Source organism: Tamandua tetradactyla, chromosome 6, assembly GCF_023851605.1.
Source record: "Tamandua tetradactyla isolate mTamTet1 chromosome 6, mTamTet1.pri, whole genome shotgun sequence".
NCBI classification, from domain to species: Eukaryota; Metazoa; Chordata; class Mammalia; order Pilosa; family Myrmecophagidae; genus Tamandua; species Tamandua tetradactyla.
In genome coordinates, this window is record NC_135332.1 from 8,791,898 (window position 1) to 8,814,183 (window position 22,286).

Consider the following 22,286-nt stretch of genomic DNA (forward strand, 5'->3'; position numbering starts at 1 on the left):
GACCAGCCCCTACCCATCTCTCTAATTTCATCCTATACTTCCTCCTCCTAATCCCTGACCATGTTCCATTCAGTTCCCTCCCAGCCATTGCCCACCTTTCAGTCCCCACTGCCTGGAAAGTTCTCCCTGCCTAGCCCACATTCTTTCTAAGACCAACTCTTTGTCATCCTCTGCTTATTGGTCTTCTACACATCCCCATCTCACCTATCACAGCACCATATCCCAGTGCCCCTATTACTCATTCTATAGGTTTTATCATGGGTTTGTCTGTGTTGTTGATTGCAATGATGGCCCCAATTCCTCACCCCTCCTATATCCATGTCCTTTTCCATGAGACTTTGTAGTTTCTCTCACTAAAAGGTGGAGTCTAGTTCCCCACCCATTGAATTTGGCTGGCTCTGTGGCTTGCTTTGGTCAACAAAGTCAGGAGAAAGAGATGGTGTGCCACTTCCAAGCCTTTGCCTCAAGAAGCCTTATTGTTCTACTCACTCCTTTGTAATTGTGCCACCACCAAGGGAACGTGTCCAGGCTAGCCTGTTTCAAGATGACAGATATGTGAAGCAGAGCTGAGTCAATCCGCTCATGCCAGTCTAGGCCACCACAGATCAACCAGCATGGGCCAAACCCAGGCAAGTGAGTGAGCCCAGCCAAGATCAACAGAGCACCTAGATGACCTTATAAGAATGAGCAATAAACATTTAACTGTTATATGCCACTGTAGTTTCATGGTTGTTTGTTATACAACAACAGCTAACTGATACTGTTTTTATTGTCAATCCTAGTCTATAAGCTCCACAAAGACAGGGGCCTGTTTTACCAATGCCTGGCACATAGTAGGTATTCGATAAAAGCATTCAATGAATGAGTCTTCCTGCTGTGCAAGGTTGCTTTCTTGCTCACCATTTCGGTCTATCCCAGGTGTATGGGGTAAGCCTAATTTCAAGAATGACCTTCTAGGACTCACAAGGTCAGACTTTGAACTCTCCTCTACTTCCACTCCTGACCACAGGGCTGGCTCTAGGCTACAGCTATAGAGGAAGGAAACCCTATTACCTAGAAAACATCCTAGAGAGCATTATCTTTGACCTTGAGTCATTTTGAAAATTTCACAGATATCTACTATTCCTCTTAAGTGACTGAAAACATCAGCACCTTTGTTTTACAGCCTAAAAGATATCATTTCACTGGGACTTCTCCAGAAGCCACAGGCTTGAGACTATAAGGTATTTATTTACTCTCCCAGCATGTTTAAACGAATGGGGAGACAAAAGGGAAGAAGAGGCTTCACCAACTATCAAGAAATTGTGCCTAAGAAGAAGCTCAATAAGAGAAATATCTTAGCAGGGTCTTTCCAAGCAGGAGTAAGAGAGGAGACCAGGGGAAGTACAACTCGCCCCTTGGTGGCATCTCAAACACTGCTTTAGAAGCAGAGTCTAAATTGGAGAGACAGATGAAGAGCTTCATAAATTAATATGCCAAAAAGAATTATGTCTTGGGGGTAGGGGGATGCCTTCTCTTTAATTTTTTCTAATCAAATGATGGTGTACAAACCAGCCTGTCCCTCTTCATGGTTCTTGAAGAACTTCCTAAAGTGACCAGGTGACCCGCCTTGGTACCAACCCAAACCTGTAGCTTGATGAGGTGGAGTGGGCAAACCAGCTCTAGTTGCTCTGAAGGTCAGAGGAATTGGGGGTGACCCTGACGACCCCACTGCCACACTAATGAGAAATGGAGAGCCCTAAGCCTCTAGTGCTGTTTTTCTTTCTTTGCTTCTCTCAAGTGCATACCCCCAACCCCTGGGAACAGCAGAACTACTTAGGAGGCAACTCCCTTTTGAGTTGGCTCCTACGGTCCAGCTTGCTCATGACCTGCGTGATGTCCACGGTGTTGGCTGCTTCTCGAGCCTTGGCTTCTTCTTCCAGCTGCCTAAGGACGACAGGGCTCGGGCTGGAGCGGAGGTGACGCCGCATAAACGGGAGGCTCGAGCTGGAACCAAGGACAGGATTGGCATTGGCAGAATGTCATACTGCTCACCTAGTAATGACACTGTAACACCTGACGGCAGGTGGGGATGGAAGGACAGAACCTAGGATTATTCCCCTCATTCTCCAGGTGGACCTCAAGTGAGGTCCTCAGGAGGCATGTCCATCATTAGCTCTCTTCTACCCATAAAGAGAATGCGAAGTTTTAGATTAGGCAGAAGGATGACTCTTCTGATGATGAAGATTATTTATACCTTCCAGACTGTTTAAAAATCAACATTATCCTAACTTCTAGTGGGTTCCTCAAGAAAGAAGAGGGCAGGAAGGGTTGGTACTGGTAAGCCTAGAGTTCCTGCCTCAGGAGCAAGTTGGAGCCTTTATTTTCAAAAGCCACGGTTTCAGGAAGAAAGGCAAGAGATAGACCATGCAAGAGGGCTTGGCCCCAACAGGCAGAGAGAGAGAGAAGAAGCCTGAAGAGGAGCAGTACCCTGGGCTTGGATGCTGCTTTTGCACAGTGCCCTGGGAGGTGGTAGAACCTCCTTTGTGAGCCCAACATGGACTCCTGGACCAATTTTCTCTGTCATGACCTTGGCACCAGGGCAAGGCTCTAGGAGTCTGAGTTACGCAGATCAGCTGCATCACCCACCCGTGATGGCCCCCACGAGCTCAAAGAAAAGTATTTCAGCAGCAATAGTAGACTGGAGACCTAGGGCTCACCCCCAGATTTCCAGCCTCCTCAAGCCTCCTAGAAACTTGTAACTACCCTAGAGACAAGGCAGGTTTGCCTACCAGTAACGTCTGTTATTGGGTCTCTTGCCAGCCCTACCAGGGGGAAGGTTTGGAAGTCAATTTCACTTTTCCTAAAAAGAAAAATGCAATTGTTTTAAACACTGCCTTATACCTCAGGGCCATGGAACAGATTCTCACCCACTGCAATCACTGCAATCCCTGCCTGTCTCTCCGCCAAGCTTCAGGCTCTACAAAGCACTGGTAATGATCACAACTTCCCCAGTGGTAAAAGCCCATGCTAGATTCAGTCAGTGTGGCCTTACGCCATCCCAGGCACTCAAAGCACCCAGCATGCCGCAGGAAAGACCCCAGGTGAAGTCTCGTGTCTGCCCCAACTTCTTTCTGGAGAGAAAAGTATGGGACTCCCCTTCCTCCCCTCTGGTTTCTGGTAGAATGTCTGGAGCTAGTAGGGCTTTTCTTGTGGCTTAAAGGAGAAGCTTTCAAGTCCCCCAAGGACACCAAACGCCTCTCCTTACCAGGTGAACCTAACAGAAAGCACCATAAAGGCCTCCTTTCTGCTCTTTACATAACAGGCCCATTATCCTCAAGAATGAAACCAAGTTGGGTTTCTCTTTTTTTAAGCTCCTTTGATAAAGACTCTTATCCAACTATCCCCTTTTGAATGGACTGAAGATGCTGGAAAACAGCCCAGCCTGGGACTGAGCAGGCAAACAGGAGAACATTTACTCATCATGGGGGTATGGGACATGTGGCCGGTGCTGGGAAAACCTCTGCCAAAGCCCCGTGTCTTTGTTCAAGATGTCACTGGTTACTCTTTTGACTCTTCAATCCCTACAGAGGTTTTCTCCCCATCCCAAAAGAGTTCAAACTGTCCCTCAGAGCATTATTTCATCCACTGTCCCAATGGCTCCACAAGATGACAGGATCATTTCTCCAAGGAGGAGAATGAGACAGAAGTTAACAGACTTGCTAAAAGGCAACCCTGCGGAGGCAGTAAGAAGGCTTGGGATGTTACTGTACATTTTCCCTAACAGTCTAGTATTTTCTCTTGGGGAGCAATCCGCTATTTTCTCTAAGGTCACAGGACCTAAGATACACAATGGATTAGAGGAAGCTAAATCCATTCCCATCTATTGGTTTGGAGGTGGAGAGGAGAAACAATTAAAAAGTTAATGAGATGCTTCTATTTGTGGTGAACATAATAATTAGTCTGACAATGATAATCAAAACTCAAACTGCATTAGGGAAACAAAACTTATTGGCGGTAATTACTAAGGAAATCTTGCTAGCGTGATCTCAGGGCATTATGAAGCAAATGAGGCAGTCACACTTGAAGCAATGCTTCCAGCCCCCAATATTTTCATCAAACAAATATCACAATAATGGTCATTTAGCTGAAAAAGACCCTCAGCTCTCTGTAAGCTAAACAGCAGGCAACCAGCAATTACAAACAAGTCTACTTGCCTTCTCTTGGTGGTTTCCTGAGGCTCAATAGCTTTGGCCAGCATTTCTTTATAGATTGGAGATTTTAAATAGCGAGCATAAGAATCCTAGTGGGAACAAAAGAAAAACAGTAATTACAAGAGGGAACATGTCAAATCATATAAATGCATTTGCCATTTTCAAGCCCTCCCTCAGCAATAAGAAAGCAAAGTGAAGAGAATGTGTCTCCTTATCTGAAAGGCATTTAGATGGCTGGATAGAGTAGGGTTCTCAAGTTTGGTCCAGGGAACTTGTAAGAGTTGGACATTTTGGGGCCCTATCCAGGCCTACTGAAATCAGAAACTCTGGGGGTGGGGCCAGAAGTCTGGGTCCCAACAAGCCTCCAGAAGATTCTGACACACTGCCAAATTTGAGAACTACTGGTCTACCAATCGCCATGTAGAAATCCACCTGGTAGGTCTTTGGTGAAGCAAGTATGAAACAAGAGGAGGCTTGCATTCAACCTCTCCTACCTACCACCTTCTTCCAAGAAAAGTGAGCAGAAATGCATATGGTCTTCTAAGCTCCCTAGCATTCTTGCTGCACTGTGTTTTGGGTGGAAATGCTAGAGTACGAAAAGAAGATCAAGGCTCAGACTCCCCTTCTGTGGATGTTCCCTGTAACCCAGCACAAGTTCTGAGAAGGTGCTTCATTAATGACAGCTGGAAATTCTAACCATAGCAAAAATGGGACAAAGCCCATTGCAACAACCGAGCAATTAAAATTAAAAAAAAAAAAATCTACTCTAACAGCCCCACTCTAAAGCCTATATAGTAGCAGTAAAACTTACTTAAGAAAGTTTTAAGAAGTAGGATAGGGCTTTATACAGTACTTGGGTCATGGTGAGTTTATTGTCAATGTGACAATAAACAGGACAGGACCCATGGTAACACAGAGTTCAATTAGTATTTGACATTATTTTTTCAGGCTCCCCATGACTCTGTTTCCTTCCAGGTGGTAGCTGGACTCCCTGGACAGCTCCCTAAAAAGTTGTATGAAAACTATATATCTTTTTTAGGAATCAAAACCAATTTTTATATACATTATGGAAAAGCATTATTAAAGAAACTCTGTTGTGAATCTTCAACAAACACAGGGAAATCTAACCTATGACAAATAAATAGTGAAAAATGTATAACCTGGTTTGGCAAAAATTCTGAAATATTGCATGTTTTAAAAGTAATGCACAATACAAACAGGGAACCTAAAGTTAACCATGGGCTTCAGTTAATAGTACAGTTATAAAAATATACTTTCATCAACTGTAGCAAATGTTCCATACCATTGCAAAGTCTTGATGAAAAGGTGACACATGGGAATCCTGTATTTTATGCGTATTTGTTCTGTAAACCCACAACTTCTTAATGAAAAACTTTCAAAATAAATAAATATATTTCTTTAGATTAATAAGCGACTAAAACATATCATTAATGTCACGAAAATGCACACCAAAACTTCAATAAGATGCCACTTTACATCCACTATGTGTATGGCTATAATAAGAAAAAAAAGTAAAGAACAAGCATTGGCAAATGTGCCAGTTTGAAACTTTTGTTACAAAAGTTTGCATTAACAAACTAAAATCGATTTTGGTACTAAGTGGGGTGCTGAGGTTCGCAAATACCAAACATGTTGGAATGGCTTTTTAAATGTATAAGGAGAAGATTCTGAAGAGTTGTGAGATAAAGAAAACCTAGAGTGCTGTTGGTAGAAATGTGGACTCTAAATATATTTCTGATAAGGTCTTGGACAGAACGATGCATATCCTATTTCCACCTGGGAGAAAGGCAATTCTTGCTTTAAAGTGGCAGAAAAATTGGCAAAATCAACTACTGGTTTTGGATGGAAGGCATATTTTAAAAGCCATAAACTTAGATATTTAGTAATAGATATTTCCAAACTAAATGTGGAAAATGTAACCTGGCTTCTCCTTGAAGCATACAGTAAAATACAACAGGAAAGAGATAATCTGAGAACTGAACTCTTAGGTACAAAGAAACCAGAAACTGATGGTATGGAAAATACTGAGCTTCCAGAAAGGGAGATCCCAGAGAATAGTGCCCCACATGAGGATTTAACCAAACATGGAACCAGTCAGCCATTTTGGAAGAAGCCAGAATTGGAGATGGAGTTATCCAGAAAAGATTTGTGAAAAGTCCTATTGTCTGATGGGTATGATCCCATTATACTGCATAGAAAACCAACAAAAGTGTTATGGGATCTGTTATAAATGGAGCCACTGCAAGTCTGGACAAAAGGGATAGAAAAGGGACAAACTGAAGGAAAAATAACTTCAAAGGCAGAACCATAGAAGCTAAGGTCTGAAGCATAAGAAATCTTGGGCCAGGAGAGTGGGCCCACCCGTGCACTTGGAGAAGGTGAATTTGTCCCAAAGGCAGATGGCTGGCCTTCCACTTCCAATGTTCAAGAAGAGTTTTGGTGCCCCAGGCCTCAGAGATGGTGGAGCACATTCTTTGGGGTTTGGGGAGAGCCTTGCTGATGCCCCTTTGTTCTAAGGAGGTTGTGCATGTGCCTCAGAGATGGCAGAGGGCCTGGGTGCTGCCCTGACACTTGGAGAGGGTAGAGCAGAGAAAAAAGTGGTCTCCCCAATGTCCCTCAAGATTGCAACCATCACCTCAGTGTTTGGAGAGTGCAAGGTTGCTGCATAGGCTCCTGGAAGGGATAGGACTGCTGCTTTCTAAAGCTTAGAGGATAAATGACTCTCAGACTTTGAAATCTAATGGAGTTTGCACTGCTGGTTTTAGGAACTGTTTGGGAACCTTTAACCCTGTTTTCTTTCCAGTATCACCCTATGCAAATGGGAGTATATATCCTATGAGTATCCCTCCTTTGATTAATGGCAGCACATAACTTGTTCTGAGTTTTACAGGTACAGAGCCAGGGGAGAATTTTGCCTTAGGACAGATCATGCCTGTAACTGACCTTGAGATTTTGTACTGTTTCTCATTTTGTATTGTATTTGTATTGTTTCTGAAATGGTTTATGGCTCTGTGATATTGTAATGGAATGAATGTATTTTGTATATGGAAGGAACTATGTCTTTTGGAGTTCCAGAGGGTGCAATATGCCAGTTTGAAACTTTTGTGTACCCCAGAAAAGCCATGTTCTTTAATTCTGATTTAATATGGTTGAGTGGGATCTTTTTGATTAAGTTGTTTCCATGGAGATGTGACCCACCTAACTGTGGGTGGGACCTTTTGATTAGGTGATTTCCATGGAGATGTGAATCCACTCATTCAAGGTAGGTCACTTACTGGATGCCTTTAAGAGGGAACCATTTTGGAAAAAGCTTCAGCGCCCACACAGCCACACACCTTTGGAGATGCAGAAAGAAAATACTCTCAGGGAAGCCATTTGAAAGAAGCCAGTAGAGAAAGCTAGCAGATGCTGCCATGTGCCTTCCCAGCTGACAGAGAAACCCCAAACATCATCAGCTCTTTCAAGTTAAGGTATCTGCGATGGTTAAGTTCTGGTGTCAACTTGGCCAAGTGATGAGACCCAATAGTCTGATGAGCAAAGCACTGGCTTGCCCATTGCTGCAAGGATATTTCATGACTGGCTGATAAACCAGAAAGCTGGTGTGTTAAATCATCAATCAGTTGATTGCATCTGTGGCTGATTACATCTGTAATCAAATAAAGGCGTGTCTCACATAATGAGATAATTTAATCAGTTGAAGGCTTTTAAGGGAGAAGAGAGACTCTTTCACTGCTTCTTCAGTCAGCAAGCCTCTCCTGTGGAGTTCATCCAGATTATTCATTGGAGCCACCAGCTTCAGAGCCCACCCTGTGGATTTTGGACTCCTCCATTGCCAGGGTTGTATGAGACACCTTATATAAATCTCATATTTAAAGATCTCTCCTGCTGGTTCTGTTTCTCCAGAGAACCCTGACTAACACAGTAGCTTTCCCTGGATACCTTAGTTTGGACATTTTTTATGACCTTAGAACTGTAAACTTATAACTTAATCAATTCCCTTTGTAAAAACCAACCCATTTCTGGTATACTGCATTCCATAGCATTAACAAACTAAAACAGCAGGGATGTAGAGAAACCGGAGCCCTTGCACATTGCAGGCAGGAATGTAAAATGGTTGAGCCATTGTGGAAAATAGTTTGACAGTCCCTAAAAAAACTGAACAAAGAATTACCATATGACCATATGACTCTGTAATTCCACTCCTAGGAAAATACCCCAAATAAATGAATACAGGGACTCAAACAAATACATGCACACGCATGTTCATAGCAGCATATGCACAACAGCCAAAGCATAGGAACAGCCCCAATGTGTGTCAGCTGATAAATGGGGAAACAAACTGTGATGTATATCCACACAATGGATTATTATTCGGTAATAAAAATGAATGAGATACTGATAAACACTACAACATGGATGAACCTCAAAAACATTATACTAAGTGAAAGAAGCCAGACACAAGAGGCCACGTGGTGTATGAGTCCACGTATATGAACCATACAGAATAGGTAAACCCATAGACTGAAAGCATGGGGGTAGTTGCCAGGGGCTGAGAGGAGAATGGAATGGGCAGAAACTGCTTAACCTGTAGGGGGTTTCACTTGCAGTAAAGGAAAGGTTTGGGAACCAGATGGAAGCATTGGTTGCACAACACCATGAACGTACCAAACTGTTCATTTTAAAATTGTGATTTTTATATTATGTGAATTTCCCCTCAATACGTCATTTTTAAAAGACTAAGTAAAACTACTATGAAGAAAGGAAGCTATTAAAAATTCACCATTCACACCAACCTACATCCTATAGCAAAGATTAGAGAAATTTTGCCATCTAAAGAACAATTGTAGGCGAAGCTGAAGCCCCTGATGCATCTTGTAAAGGGATGGCACCAAAACAGGAACCCAATTAGACAACATCTCTAAGGCTACCCTGAACCCTGAAGAAATTCTGATTTCTTAAGAAACTGACTTTTTCTCAGGTTCCCTTTTCTCAACAACCTCCTGAAAATTCCCACCATTTCAACTTTTTATTAATAATACATTATTCTCTCCGAGTTCTCCAGGGGTTTTACTCCAATGACACCTAACTTGTCTGTTTCAGACACTCAGCCTTCCACATCGGATACTTATAAGGACCTGGGCCACCAGAACTTCTCAGCACTCCATAGTGGAGACTGGAAGCTCCGCCTTTGGACTCAGGCAGCTGTGAGTTTGAATCCTAGCCCTGCCTCTGGTAAGTTCTCAGGCAAGCTACTCAATGCGGGTGGAGCGGTGCTCATCTAGCCAGGCTGTCTTGAAGTCCTAAGGTCCACACTTGTGCAGCAACAGCACCTCGTAAGCCCTCAGTAAACAGCTATTCCAACCACACTACGTGATTAATGTGATTATCCTACCCATACCGTTGCTGAGGGGTGGGAGAATGCGCCCAGCTGCTCCAGGTGGTCCTCTCCAACCAGAGCGCTGCTGGGGCTCAAGGAGGCTCCAGCCCAGGGGACAGGTGGGTTAGACTCTATATCCCAGCACAGGCAAAGCCACGGCCAGATGTCACCTCCCTTTTTTTTTTTTTTTTTTTTTTTTTGCCAATCTAAAGGACGTCCCAGGTCCCCAGGAAGGGAAGGGGCCCCTGGCACACGCGTGTCCTTGGCACAGACTCCCACCTACCTTCTTCATGAGCATGTAAATGTGGGTCTGCGCGGCGTCCAGGACGTAGCGGTGGGGATGCTTCAGCCCTTTGACGGTGATGTCCATGGTTTTCCCATCTATGTTTATCCACCGTCTCGCTCCTGGGGCCAGGAAGAGCCTGGGGCAGGAGAGGGAAACGTTAGCTGACGCAGTTGAAACCCAGCAGGTTCATGAAAGGTTCATGGCTGCTCGGAAGGGAGAGCCTGAGCATCCTTTTTTCTGGAGATACTGACGATTTTGAACAGGTTATCAAGCAGTTTTTCTTAGAAGCAAGAAGCTAGTACTGGGAATGCAAATATTTAACGGAGATGCCCCAACACCCAGGAGAGGGCAAGAAGCAGGGGGCAAGCCCAGGCCAGGTTAGGCGCTACCTGTTGAGGTCAAGAATCCGGGCCCCTTACCACCTTCTGCCTCCTTCCTCAGCAGGATCCCAGGGCCCAACGTCAGCCAGGCTAAGACAATCCCAAACAGGTGGTCCAGGGGCCTCTGCTCTCCCTGGGGCCCAGTACAAGCATGTTTGGTGACAACTCTCCAAGCAGCTGAGACCCTGACACCCAGAGGCCAGATGCACTGGAGTCCAGGCCGGTACCCACAGCTAGAATCCAGCCAGCCACACCTGAACCTGGGGCTCTGGCTGGGATTCCAGGGACTCAGAGCCCCCCCAGGGCTGCCAGTTCCAAGTCGCTGCGGCATCAGAAATACTCACATAGATACCTTCCTCCCTCCAAGGATGTGCCGCACCATTTCTGGAATTCCCAATGAGATTTACCTAACCAGGGAGCCCAGTGAGGAAGGAGAAATGGAGGCCACCAGTTCCCTGGCAGCGGTTCTCTGGAGTTAGCCATTGTGCCTGTGTCTGGGTGCGAGGCAGTCAGGCGCCCCCAGTTCCGGGGAAGGATGTGATGGGACCTTCGGGACAGACTCCCTGCAGGGGTGTTTGTCTTGGTGTGCAGAGCCCTTCCCGGCGTGAAAAGATGGGCAAGTTTGCCAGGGAGCACAATTGAGAGAGGTGAGCCCTCGAGTTCTTCCGTCTGTGCAACAGAGCATCTGCACTCCGCAGCATCTGCACTCCGCGTGCCTCAGGGTCTGCAGGACAGCCCTTGGGAGGGAGGAGGCCAAGGACGGCTGGTTCCTCACTGGCACGGTGGGTGGGCTCTGGGGACCATGGCTGAGCACGTGAGTATGAACCGAAGCTGCAGGCCTGGGAGTCCAAGCCCTGGTGCCTGCTGCAGCCCGGGCGGAGGGAAGGAGCCACTAGGAGGGGCGGGGGGGGGTGGGTAGGACCACCACGGGATGGGAGCACCCAGCAGCCTCCGCATGCCACCCTTCCCCTCCTCCTGGCCATAAGGAGCAGGGCTGGCCCTTCTGTACTGGAACCCTTGGGTCCCTGGGTAATCAGGAGGAGACTTGCTGCTATACTAAACAAGTGGGGGCAAGAGCCACTAACTGAAAAATAAGGGAGGGGCCCACATCTGTGCCCCAAGCTTGGGTCACTGCCCCAGGAATGCGGGAACCTTCCTCCCCTCCTCTGAGGCTGCCATCCCCTGCCTCTCCTTCTCACCACTTCCTCCTCCTCCCCTTTCTATTTCTCTTTGGCGCTCTCTCTCTCTCTCTCTCTCTCTCTCTCTCACACACACACACACACACACACACACTCACACACAGACACCTCTGTGTGCACCTCTCTTGGATCTCAGGGGTTCAGTCAAGGACAAGGCACTCTGCACTATAAATCAGGGTAGTTTGCGTTTTAAACTCCTAACACACACTCCCACAGAAGCAGGGAACTGGCACGCGCCTCAGCTTTCTTCAGAGGACCCCAGAACCTTCCAAGGCATTGCTGAGATATTTACAGCCCAGTGGGCGTGAGGCTGACAGTGACAGCTCGCAGCCAGCCACGCGTCCCACCTCCGACCCCAAGCGCAGCCCAGGTGCTCAGTGGGAGCACGCCGGAGGCTTTCCCAACTACTCTCCTTACTTGTAAATCTCCTCCGCTTTCTCCTTGACCTTGGACTGATCCCCGTACTTCAGATCCTCACAGGCTTCCCAAAATCCCAGATTCTCCCCTGCACCGGGAGGAGGGGTCCAGACAGACGAAAGCCAGAGAGGAAACAGGGTGGGAAAGAAAAGAGGAAAGAAAAGAAACAGGTCAGCTGGGGTAGAGTCCGTTCCTGTCCGGGCCAACACCTTTCCTTCTGCGAAACAGCCCATCCTGCATTGTGAGGTCAGACAAAACCCCCAGCGGGGAAGGAACTGCTCGTGGCTTCCAGGACCTGGGTCAGCACTATGAAACTGGACTGGCATGCTCACGTTTGCAGCCAGCCACTCCCACGTGAGTCCTATTTCCAACAATACACAAGTCAGATCTCATGGTCAATTCCCCCAGGGGCTGCCATGTTCATTTCGGGCTGGACTTTGGCTATAACAAAGGCTGTTTGAACAAGCAAGCATAAGATGAAGCTTATAAACAGGTATTGCTAGGCTATCCGGATGCCCTGATGCATGCTGCTCATGTCCCAACGAGTACACGACTTCTGCGTCCTCTGTCCAGCCATGCGTGGAGGCACTACCTCTGCAGCCCCTCACAGGACACATGGCAGCCCACAGGTCCTTACGCGGTAGCTGCCCCAGCTGCGATGCTGGCAGATGGTGTCTAGGGCAGGGCTGGCCCTCCAAGGGGGATGTAACTGACAGTCATCTGAGACCTGAGCCAGGAAGACTGTGCTCCTCTGGGCCCCAAAGGTAAAGCCAGACTCCTGGCAAGGTTCTCTGACCAGGTCTCCACCCCACCCATACATAGGTAAATATGTCGGTACAAGACATCCCAGGGATCAATTTTTGTCTGGGAAAATAAAGACAACCCCACCAACAGGACACAAGAGCCTGTGCGTGTGTGTCTAACTATGTGCGGTCGCAGGTGAAATGTCCAGGACAGAGGCTCTCCTCCCCTTCCACGGCCTGTCTTAGGTCCCCAGGTGTTTCAGATGGAAAAGGCTGGGCCATTGATTCTAAGCTAGTTAGTCCCACAGCTCCAGAGTGGCCTGTCTTCCTCAGCATGGACTTCAGGGTGCCCTCAGGGCTGAGTTCACAGGAGTCAGTAAGCAGGCCAGTCTGTGCTCTTACAGGGCAGCCAAGCAATTTTACACTAAGTTCAATGTAAACGTTTTGCCCATAGGAAAAGGCAGGTAACTGCTTAGGGTGAAAATTGAAAGAGCACACAAAAGTGGGTAAATGAATGTTCATAGCAGCATTATTCATAAAAGCCAAAAAAGTGGAGGTTAATCCATTGATGAATGGATTAATAAACTGTGGTGAAGCCACACAATGAAATATTAGTTGGCCATAGAAAAGAATGATGTACTGATACATGCTAAAACACAGATGAAACTAAAAAAAAAATTCTTACTGAAATAAGACGTGTACAAAACGCCACATACTGGATGATCCCTTTTGTTGGAAGTACACTTTACAGAGACAGAAAGTAGATGAGTGGTTGCCTAGGGCTGGAGATGGGGTGCGGGTGATTGGAGGGTAAGATGGGAGGTGATTGCAAAGGGAGTCACAGTTTGAGTAAATCATATATCAATTTAAAGTAAAAATATGATTAAATGAGCAAGCTAATGATTCAGCTGCACTGTTCATGCTTGAAGGTTCAGAAGTCCCGTGAAAAGGTCGCCAGTGATATGGTTTAGTAATGCAGGAAACTCTTTCCCTTGGATTCTCACTGCTAGAAGAACTGTGTGGGTGCAGTTTGTTGCTTCGCCACTAGGTGGGGCCCTATCCACTAATTTGCCAGTTGCTTCTGGCCCAGGCTAAGAGAGCTTCCCTCTCATCCACTTTTCTGCGTTTTATTATATCATGGCAATTAGTCTTGATTAGGGACAAGGATTTTCAACAATCTATATCATAATGTAATATTCTGTAACAAGCAGGCAAACTGGCTAATGGCATGTCAAGTAGAATTAGTTTCAGCAGCAACCACACAAACAAATGGGTTACTTAAGTATCGAGGCTCAAATGCAGCCCTCCCGCAGGGTGGGGACACGGCAAGGAACTAAACGCATCCCACAGAAGTAATCGTTCCAATGTGTAGCCTAATGAAATTGGTTCTCCTTTGGCCTCCTGGTTTCCCCAGATGTTTCTCAGTGCCATATATTTAAGAAGTCACAAGTACCCAGCATGATGAGACATCCAGGGACGGGATATTAAACACGGCCCTGCCAATTCCATTAAAATATGCACCTTCCCAAGGCCCTGAAGAAATCAGGCTGCGAGCTAAAGCCACGTTCTCAATCATGACTCCACATTAGAATCACCTGGGGAGGTTCCAAAGCTTTGCCAATCCCACCCCAAACCAACTGAATAGAAACTCTGGGAATGGGATCCAGGCAAAAATGTGTTTTAAAATATTCCCAGGCGAATCTAATGTGCAGCCAGGAGAGAGCAACTGAGCTAAAGAAAACGGAGGAAAGCTTGCCTTTGTCTCTTCCCCTCCTTTGTGGTTTCCCCGAGGAGCTGTACACTTAGAGGCAGGGGAAGCAGGAGCCACCAGAGCCCCTGTGGCTGGTAATCCTAGGATCGAAGAGATGCAGTGAGGGGAGCAAAGAGGAAACTGAAGATGTGGAAATGTGAAAAACGCTACCATGGCTTTGCGAACAGATGGTGGGGCCTCTCTGAACCTCTGGAAAGAATGGGTCCTGGATTCTATGATTCTTAAAGCTGTAAAATGAAGCACCTGTTTTAAGAGCACAAGCAAAGCTATGAAAACATTTGCTGAGATATCACCGAAACCCTATACTAGCCATTAAAGGAGTGTTTCCTTTTAAAAAAATTATTCAGGAAGAGCACTCACCACTGAATTCTTTCTTGAGAAAGTACTGAAAACTCTGTCGGCCCTTGGGGTCTCGGATCAACTCACTGAAGTTGAAGGCCCATCGCTCCACGCGCATCTTGGTTGGGATTTCAACCCTGCAAGGACAGTAATGTATAAATGCAAATGCATCAGAAACTCAACGCTGGGGCAGGAACTGTGCCAGGCGGTGGCCTGGGTGGGAGTAAGGGACTTGAATTTTTCTGACTGCCAATGGGCCCAGGGCTCAACCCAATGCACTCCCCTCCAATCGCTCCCTAAATATACAATCCACAGAATCACTTGCCAGGCAAATGCAGCCTCAAATAGGTCCCCTGGATCCCAGGTCGAGGAGATTGCCATCCCAAAGGTGAGGAGGAGACCTACCCTTGAGACGGCACACTCATATCCTGCTCCCTAAGCCCTCGGGGCAAAGGAATGTGAACAGCTTCCCCAAAGCTTGGAAGCAGCCTGAAGACTGGTCAGCAGAGGGTCATCAGGCTGCCATGACCAGGAGAAAATTCTAGAGTAGCACCAGTGATAGGCACTGTGGGTAAATGCCTGTTGTCACGCAGGGCATAGCTGCCACTTCACTGCAGGGACACACTGGCATCTGGAAGGGGTCGACAGCGCTTGGTGCTAGAGAGTCCATGATGAAAATGGCCTGAGATGCCTGCACTTGACACCCTGACAGTCTTGTTGACACGTCTACCTGTGTGTCTTCAGGCCGTGCGTCTTTGGACAGACACCAGTTGTCATCAGATATGAGTCGGCATTACTTCCGTGTTTTGAAAGGTTTCCCTGATCCCAGGTAGGACATCTGAGCCCACCAGTTAGCTGAGGACTAACATTCCAGAGAATCAGGAAAATAGATGTTTTTCTCTCCTATTCCTTAAGGAATTCCAACCCAACACAGTCCCATTTGAAACAAGGCTTCCAAGTCCATGTTACCACATTTCCCACTGACGATGCAGCTGGGACTGGGATCTGGATACAGTTCATGCCTATGGGATCTAAAACAAAGTAAGCCAAGCAAGCTTACAGAACACGTATAAACGCAGTAAGAATATCCTAATTCCATTAAAGCTACCATCAATGTCTGGTCGCTGCGGTTGAGGCATGGTGCTTTAAACACTGATTATTGAATCCCTAAGAGAACATTCTGAGTTGAGTATTTTCTCCCTTTTACCGCTGCAAAGACAGAGGCTCAGAGTGGTAAATACTTGCCCAGGTTCATATGGTTGGTAAGAAGCAGAGCTGGGACTAAAACAGCGGTTTGCAAACTTCAGTGTATATAAGAATCACTTGGAAGATTCATTAAAACTCAAGACTGTCGGGTCTCATTCCCAGAGTTCCTGATCCCGTAGGGGTGGGTAGGGTGGGGCTCAAGAATGTGCTCTTCTACCAAGCCCCCTGGTGATCCTGACGCTGCTGGGAATCAATACTCCAAGTGAGTCTTCTGTCCTGGCTCTCCACTGTCATCACTGGGGAGCTTTCTAAGAAATACTGGGGGTGAGGAGGCAAGCCAGGCTGATCAGTCAGAGGCTCTGGGAGGTAAAGGCTGGTGGACATTAGTTTGCTTTGAATAAGCTTCCCAGGTAGTTTTAATACTGCTCTAAAATCTAAGCCTTCAAAAGCAAGGCTTCCTAATTTCAATGGGGCCTCCCACATGGCATCTACCACGTTCCATGTGAATCAGTGGCTCCAACACAACACAGCCCCCCTTTGCCCTTCACCCACGAATCTCCACTTTGGCATTCAATACCCTATTCTCCATTTCATTTAAAATTCATCTGCCATCATGTCTCCTTTCCAAGCCCACCTGAGACAATCTTTTCCTAGCCATCTCCTCCATGGGGAACCAAATCCTGTACATCCTTTCCCACAAGCGGGTCCGGGTCACCTCCCCTATCTGACTCACTGGGAGACAGGCATAGGCTCCACAAAACCAGCCTAATAACTTGAGACTCCAAAGAGTGAGGGAAGCTTCCCAGAAGGGGATTCTAATGTCTCTGGCTTTGTGGTTGACGCTAAGCTCAGCTGCCCACTGCAAGCAACAAGTGAAATGGCTTGTCCAAGATCAGAATTTAGCTCTGCTCCCCAGGCTACACATGCAATTCCCAGAGCTGCTGGCCTGGCTGGATCTGTGTTACCTGTTTGTTCCTCCCTGCCTCAGGTAATGATGATCTGGCCTTGACCTAGATTGTGGCAAGTACTTGGCATTACTTGTATGGCCAGCTATCCCCCTTTCCCATCAACCTATTCCCCTTCTGCATACCTACCAGTCTCTCTTCCCTCATCTCCACATTTCTCTCTGACTTTTTTGTGCCCTCCTCTTATTCCTTCCCTTTTTTTTTCACATGGGCAGCCTCCCTTCTTATCTTGAACTCTCCTTCTGCATTTCTGCCTTTGCCCCTCTTCCAAAGATATTTGCAGGCACACTAAGCAACAATAATTCAGAATTATTTCAAACAGAACAAAGAAACTAATGATACAATTTACGAAGGCAGGTTTAGGGCTCTGCCCTCCAGAATCTTATGTTTACTCTAATTAGATATCAAGTATGCAAAGCTAAAAAGAGGATTTTTCTCTTTTCACAAACAATATACTGAATACATACAACTTGGCATTTAAATCCCAGAACTGGGTATCATCTGTTATCCAAGGATTGCTGGGGAGGCAGCCTGACATGATGGCATCATTGGAGGAAAACTGTTCGCTGTACTTGACGATCCTAAAAAGCAAATGAAAAATAATGTTCTAGAAGTCCAACACCCAAAGAAACTAAATCAATACTCAGATTGATGATTCTCCTTTTCCTATACTGATTTAGTTATTATTGTGTAAGTAGAGAAATGCTCTGTTAACTCTTAGGTTTGTCCCTATCCTACTTGTGAAAAAAAAAGTTATCTCCCAATCCAGTCTTTTTGTAATTTCTCTGTATCTATTTCATTAAAACCTGGCCTTTTTACATTTTATCATGAGGTTTAAAATTCAAAGCAGATACTGTTTGCATGTATTCAAATAAAGATGAGTCAGGCAAAGACTCGCTGAAATTCTGTTACCATGTTGGGCTCCACCCTCTAGCCGGATATTGTCTAAGTTTTAGAATTTAGACCAATTATTCAAAACCTGTGGTCTAATCGATGTGTGGGCCCCAAACATACAAATTTTGGACAAGAACTAATTTTCCCTAGTGGACTCAAACTTTCTGAGTCAACACTTATCCGGGCATCTGGGCAGTTTGTCAAAAAACAAAAACACAAAACCCTGTGTAGCTCCACCCCACAGCTGGGGGTTATGCCGTGGACTTGGAGAGAACAGGCTCCGGGCTCTTCACACACACACACCAGAGGAACGGGTTTGCAGTTCTGTGCAGAACTCAGGCCCTCTGGCTTCACAGCTCCCAAGACCCTCTTAGTTGTCCATCAGACTTTTATCAGTAGAACAACTGGAAAAACAAAAAACTGGCCCACAGGTTCAACTACTAACAAGGCCAAAATGATGGGAATGAGGCACCGAGACAAACTGGACAGTGGACCTAAGAAGTATTCAACAGCCCTTGTCCCCTTCAATCTCATTTCTGTTTAGTTTTGTGGACACTAAGACGGTCTTTGTCAAAGAGCAATGATCATCATTATAACGCCAGGTGAGCCCTCCTGAGTATGTGTTTGTTCTCCTTGTCTGTGACCAAGAGTCAGCGGCAGTAGACAGAAGTCACTAAAATATGTGGGTGGCATCAGGGCACATTTTCTCAGGCCGGTGGCATTTTTTTGAAGCAAGGATTTTGGAAAACTTTAGGGTTTTTGAAGATTTTTACAAAAGCTTGGCTCTTAACCATATGGGAAGAAGGTACTAGAAAAACACAGCATCCTGAGTCCTAATCAGCACCACATTCATCATAGATGGTTAGTCACATTGTGACTTCACAATAGCAAGCCAAGGCCATTTCCATGTGTGCAGAAAAATCCCTGCATTAGCGAGGTGGTCCTAACATGGGGTTCACATTTCAAAGGAACTGCATTCATTTGGGAGGCATTATACCCTTTTGTGTCTCCCAAATAATGTCCTGGAGGGACATTCAATAAATCGATATATAAGTTCAATAAATCAAATATAAGTTTCCAACTTATTCCAACTGGATTTCAAATCAAAGATGAACAATGGACATGTAGTAGAACAGTGAACCAGGAAACACAACCTATATATCCCTAATAAATGTGAATGGTTAACGATAGGGACATAGGCTACCGTGAATCCACGCAGGTCCCAAACTGTGGTCTTTTCTTCCCCATACAATTATGATGGCAAGCTTGCACAGAACTCACACTTAATTTTGCCAAACCCAACATTTGAGACCTAGAGACTGATTCTGAGTAGAGAATTAGGATACTAAGCCCCCAAGAGACTGGTTTTGCCTCTCACAGTCCTTTAGGACCTTAAATCAGTCAGTCCATGACTTGTCAAGTGAATCTTAAAGCTAAAGTTCTCCATAAGCCTACCTATTGCTCAAACCTCAGCATGACCAACAAATCAAGGACATACCCTCCAAGGGACACCGAAGACTTCACTGTGGACCTCATTAAGGCCTGCTGATAATACATGATCTGGAAGAGAGAAAAGGTGTTAGAAGCTGTCCAACATCCCCACCCCTGGAGGTCACTGACACTCCAAATTCAAAGACCAAGTATCCTTCCCAGCTTCCATTCTATGCCCTCGAGCCAGCCACCTGAGAACCAGTGGGGCTCGGGCCCACCATAGATGGATGGAACCCAGTTCCAAAGAGTGGCCTCTTTAATCCATCATGTGATGGTCTGGGCAAAGGCACCGGATGGAGAAGAAGAAGGTTCTAAGGAGAATGAAACCAAGACGTGGGGGCAGACGCTTGGCTTTTCTCTCTTAGGTTTCTGGCTGAATTGAGTGATCCTTCCTGGTTCTGCAGTTACGGCAGGAGTGAGCCATCCCTGTCTCCCACCACCTTCTTCCCTAGTCAGATGTCCACTGTCACATCCCAGCTCAAGGACCAATGCTTTCTGCAGTAGGTTGAATTATTCATCCCAACAAACACAGTGTTCTTAATTCACATCCATGTGGGTGTGAACCCATGTACATGGAAGCTCTGGAAGATATTATTTTAAATTAGGCTCTGGCCAATTGAATGATGGTGGGGCTAAACGCAGGTGACTGAAGCCCTTATAAAGAGAACCAGAGAACCCAGCAGGACAGAAACTAGAAAGGAGAGGACATCGCCATTTGACAGGAGGCCGAAAAAGAAGCCAAGGAACCCCAAGGATTGCTAACGGCCAGCATCAGATCACTACAGATTTTCAAGAGAAAACAAGCCTTGCTGATAACCTCGATTTGGACTTTTCCCAGCCTCAAAACCATGAGCCAATAAATTTCTGCTGTTTAAGCCAATCCATTGTTGTAGTGTTTACGTAGCAGCTCTGACAAATTAAGACACTTCCCAAAGCTCTATCTTGGGTCCAGATCCAAGATTTTCTAAAACAGTTCATTTTCTACCCTGGGCAGATTGTGAAAGGCCCTATAACTGCAGGTGGGGATGCGAACACTCTGAAGTGCCCCCCTCCCTGCCTTGCCCTCTTTCCCCTCCCCTTTTTCCCTTCCCCTCTTCCCCCATTCCCCCATTCTCCTGACCATTTTGAGCGCAGCCCTACTCAGACCTTACAGAGGTGCTTTGTCATTCTGTGTTGTCCATTAGCTTGGAAACAATTGTTTGCACATTACACATGGTCTTCATTCCACCACTGAATGCAGGCCATAAAGCCAAAGCATATGTAATTTGTTAGGGGGTTTAAAGTCATTTTTCTGGAACTTGGGGGACACATTACCTCTTTTCTGATGGCAGTGACTGTTTGTTTCTGCAAAACAAAGAAGCGAAAATCATTAAACAGATATCATCACATCATTACAGTTCTAATACCCATTCAAAATATAAAAATCCCTCCCTAAGATAAAACTGTCCATCTGTCCTTACTCCAAAGACAGGATTCTGCTACATTATCACCTCCACCCTATGTTACCCAACAACTGAAGAATTACACCAACTAAGAGGTGAGAGGCGGATGGCGATTTACCACCAAAACTTTACCCTGCTCTCCCAAAAGCCAAGGGGAATTGAAGATTAAGTCTGAGGTCTGCCCCCCGTCTGCCATTGCGCCCACAGGACCACGCTCAAAGGAATGAGAGAAAAAGCTGGGGACCTAGCATGGGGGCTGGATTTTTTAATTTTCCTTCTCACAAGGAAGAGCTCTGAATGAATGGTTCATTCCGCAGGTATTCATAACAACGTGACCAATACCACAAGTTGGGGGGAAAAGCCACATTGCCAAATAATAAACCGCACAATTAAACCCCTTGAGACCCGCCTCTGCTCAAGCGGAGGCCCAGAGCTGAGCTGCAGTGGAGACCACCTCGGGCCCCAGACCCTCACTGAAGCCGCTGAAGCAAGCCCAGGACCGGTAGGGGTGAGATGCAGGGAGCTCTCTCTCTCTGCGCCCTTTAAGCTACGGCAGAACAAAGGATGGTTCCAAGAAGGGCTCCAAATTTAGGCTCTTAGAAACTCCTGGCAAATATTCAGACCCATCTCTTACTAAAATACATAGATCTTCTACAGTCCTAGAGGGGCGAGCTTCCTTGGCACTGTGTGTCTGCCCCCAGCCCCTCACAAGCGGTGAACCCAGTCTCGGTTTTCCCAGGTGGGGTTGTGTACAGGGGCGGCCTGGTCCCGTGTCTCATACTCCAAGCTGGGCATCTTAATCCCTGGTTGCAAACATTCAAGATGCTTAACCCAACTGAGTCTTCACTGCGATTAGAGTCAGAATCCCGAGGAGGACACTACTTCTCATGGTCAGAAAAACAAGCTTTGACCCTCAAGCCCACTGACAAGAAATGGGTAGCCCAGTTTGAAAGGCCACATACTAGCCTCTCTTAGTCCACTTTGGGTTCTAGGGTTTGTTTGTTTTGCTGGATTGCTTTTAGGTCATTGCTTCTCATAAGAAAGCTTCTTCTGGGGTGGGGGATAGAGAGAGTTATCTCGGACAGGTATTCAGTAAGGTCTCCCTGTTTGGGACCCTCTCACACACTCTGACTTCCTCCTGCTCAGCGCTTATTACAGCTGTAATTGCATATTTATTTGCATGACTCTCTGCTTAAGGTAGGTATCGCGCAAGAGGCGTCACTCAGGGCAGGGTGACCACCGCATCTTGGGACTGCCATGTTGCCTAGCAGAGGCCTGCTGAACAGTAATCTGCTCAATATTGAACAGATTACATTCGCAGTGTGCTTGGAGGCATGGAAAAATGGGGACATTTTCCAGGCTCAATAGAATATTTTTCCACTTAAAAAAGTGAAGACTATCCAAATGATCCAAATATTTTGGCAACCACCCTGATCATTTGTTCCCATTTTTCTCCCAACATAAGGCACCGTTTTAGCCAACATATGATTCAGGTAGAGAAGGACCCTAGGGGCAGAGTGGATTTGCATTCAAATCTAATATAATCAGTTCTTCTGTTAGAG

At 46.1% G+C, this 22,286-nt stretch overlaps 1 protein-coding gene across 2 annotated transcripts in view; it reads right to left on the reverse strand.

Annotated features, from left to right (window-relative positions):
• Positions 1-22,286, reverse strand: part of RGS9 (regulator of G protein signaling 9) — a 72,087-nt gene that overhangs the window by 12,445 nt on the left and 37,356 nt on the right. For both annotated transcript variants that reach the window (XM_077163641.1, XM_077163640.1), the window contains exons 10-17: positions 20,597-20,626; positions 19,290-19,351; positions 17,365-17,478; positions 14,748-14,863; positions 11,874-11,961; positions 9,875-10,013; positions 4,197-4,282; positions 1,869-1,986 (exon numbers count right to left, since the gene is read on the reverse strand). In XM_077163641.1, coding sequence (XP_077019756.1) covers positions 1,869-1,986; positions 4,197-4,282; positions 9,875-10,013; positions 11,874-11,961; positions 14,748-14,863; positions 17,365-17,478; positions 19,290-19,351; positions 20,597-20,626 — 753 coding nt within the window. The remainder of the gene's footprint in view (positions 1-1,868; positions 1,987-4,196; positions 4,283-9,874; positions 10,014-11,873; positions 11,962-14,747; positions 14,864-17,364; positions 17,479-19,289; positions 19,352-20,596; positions 20,627-22,286) is intronic.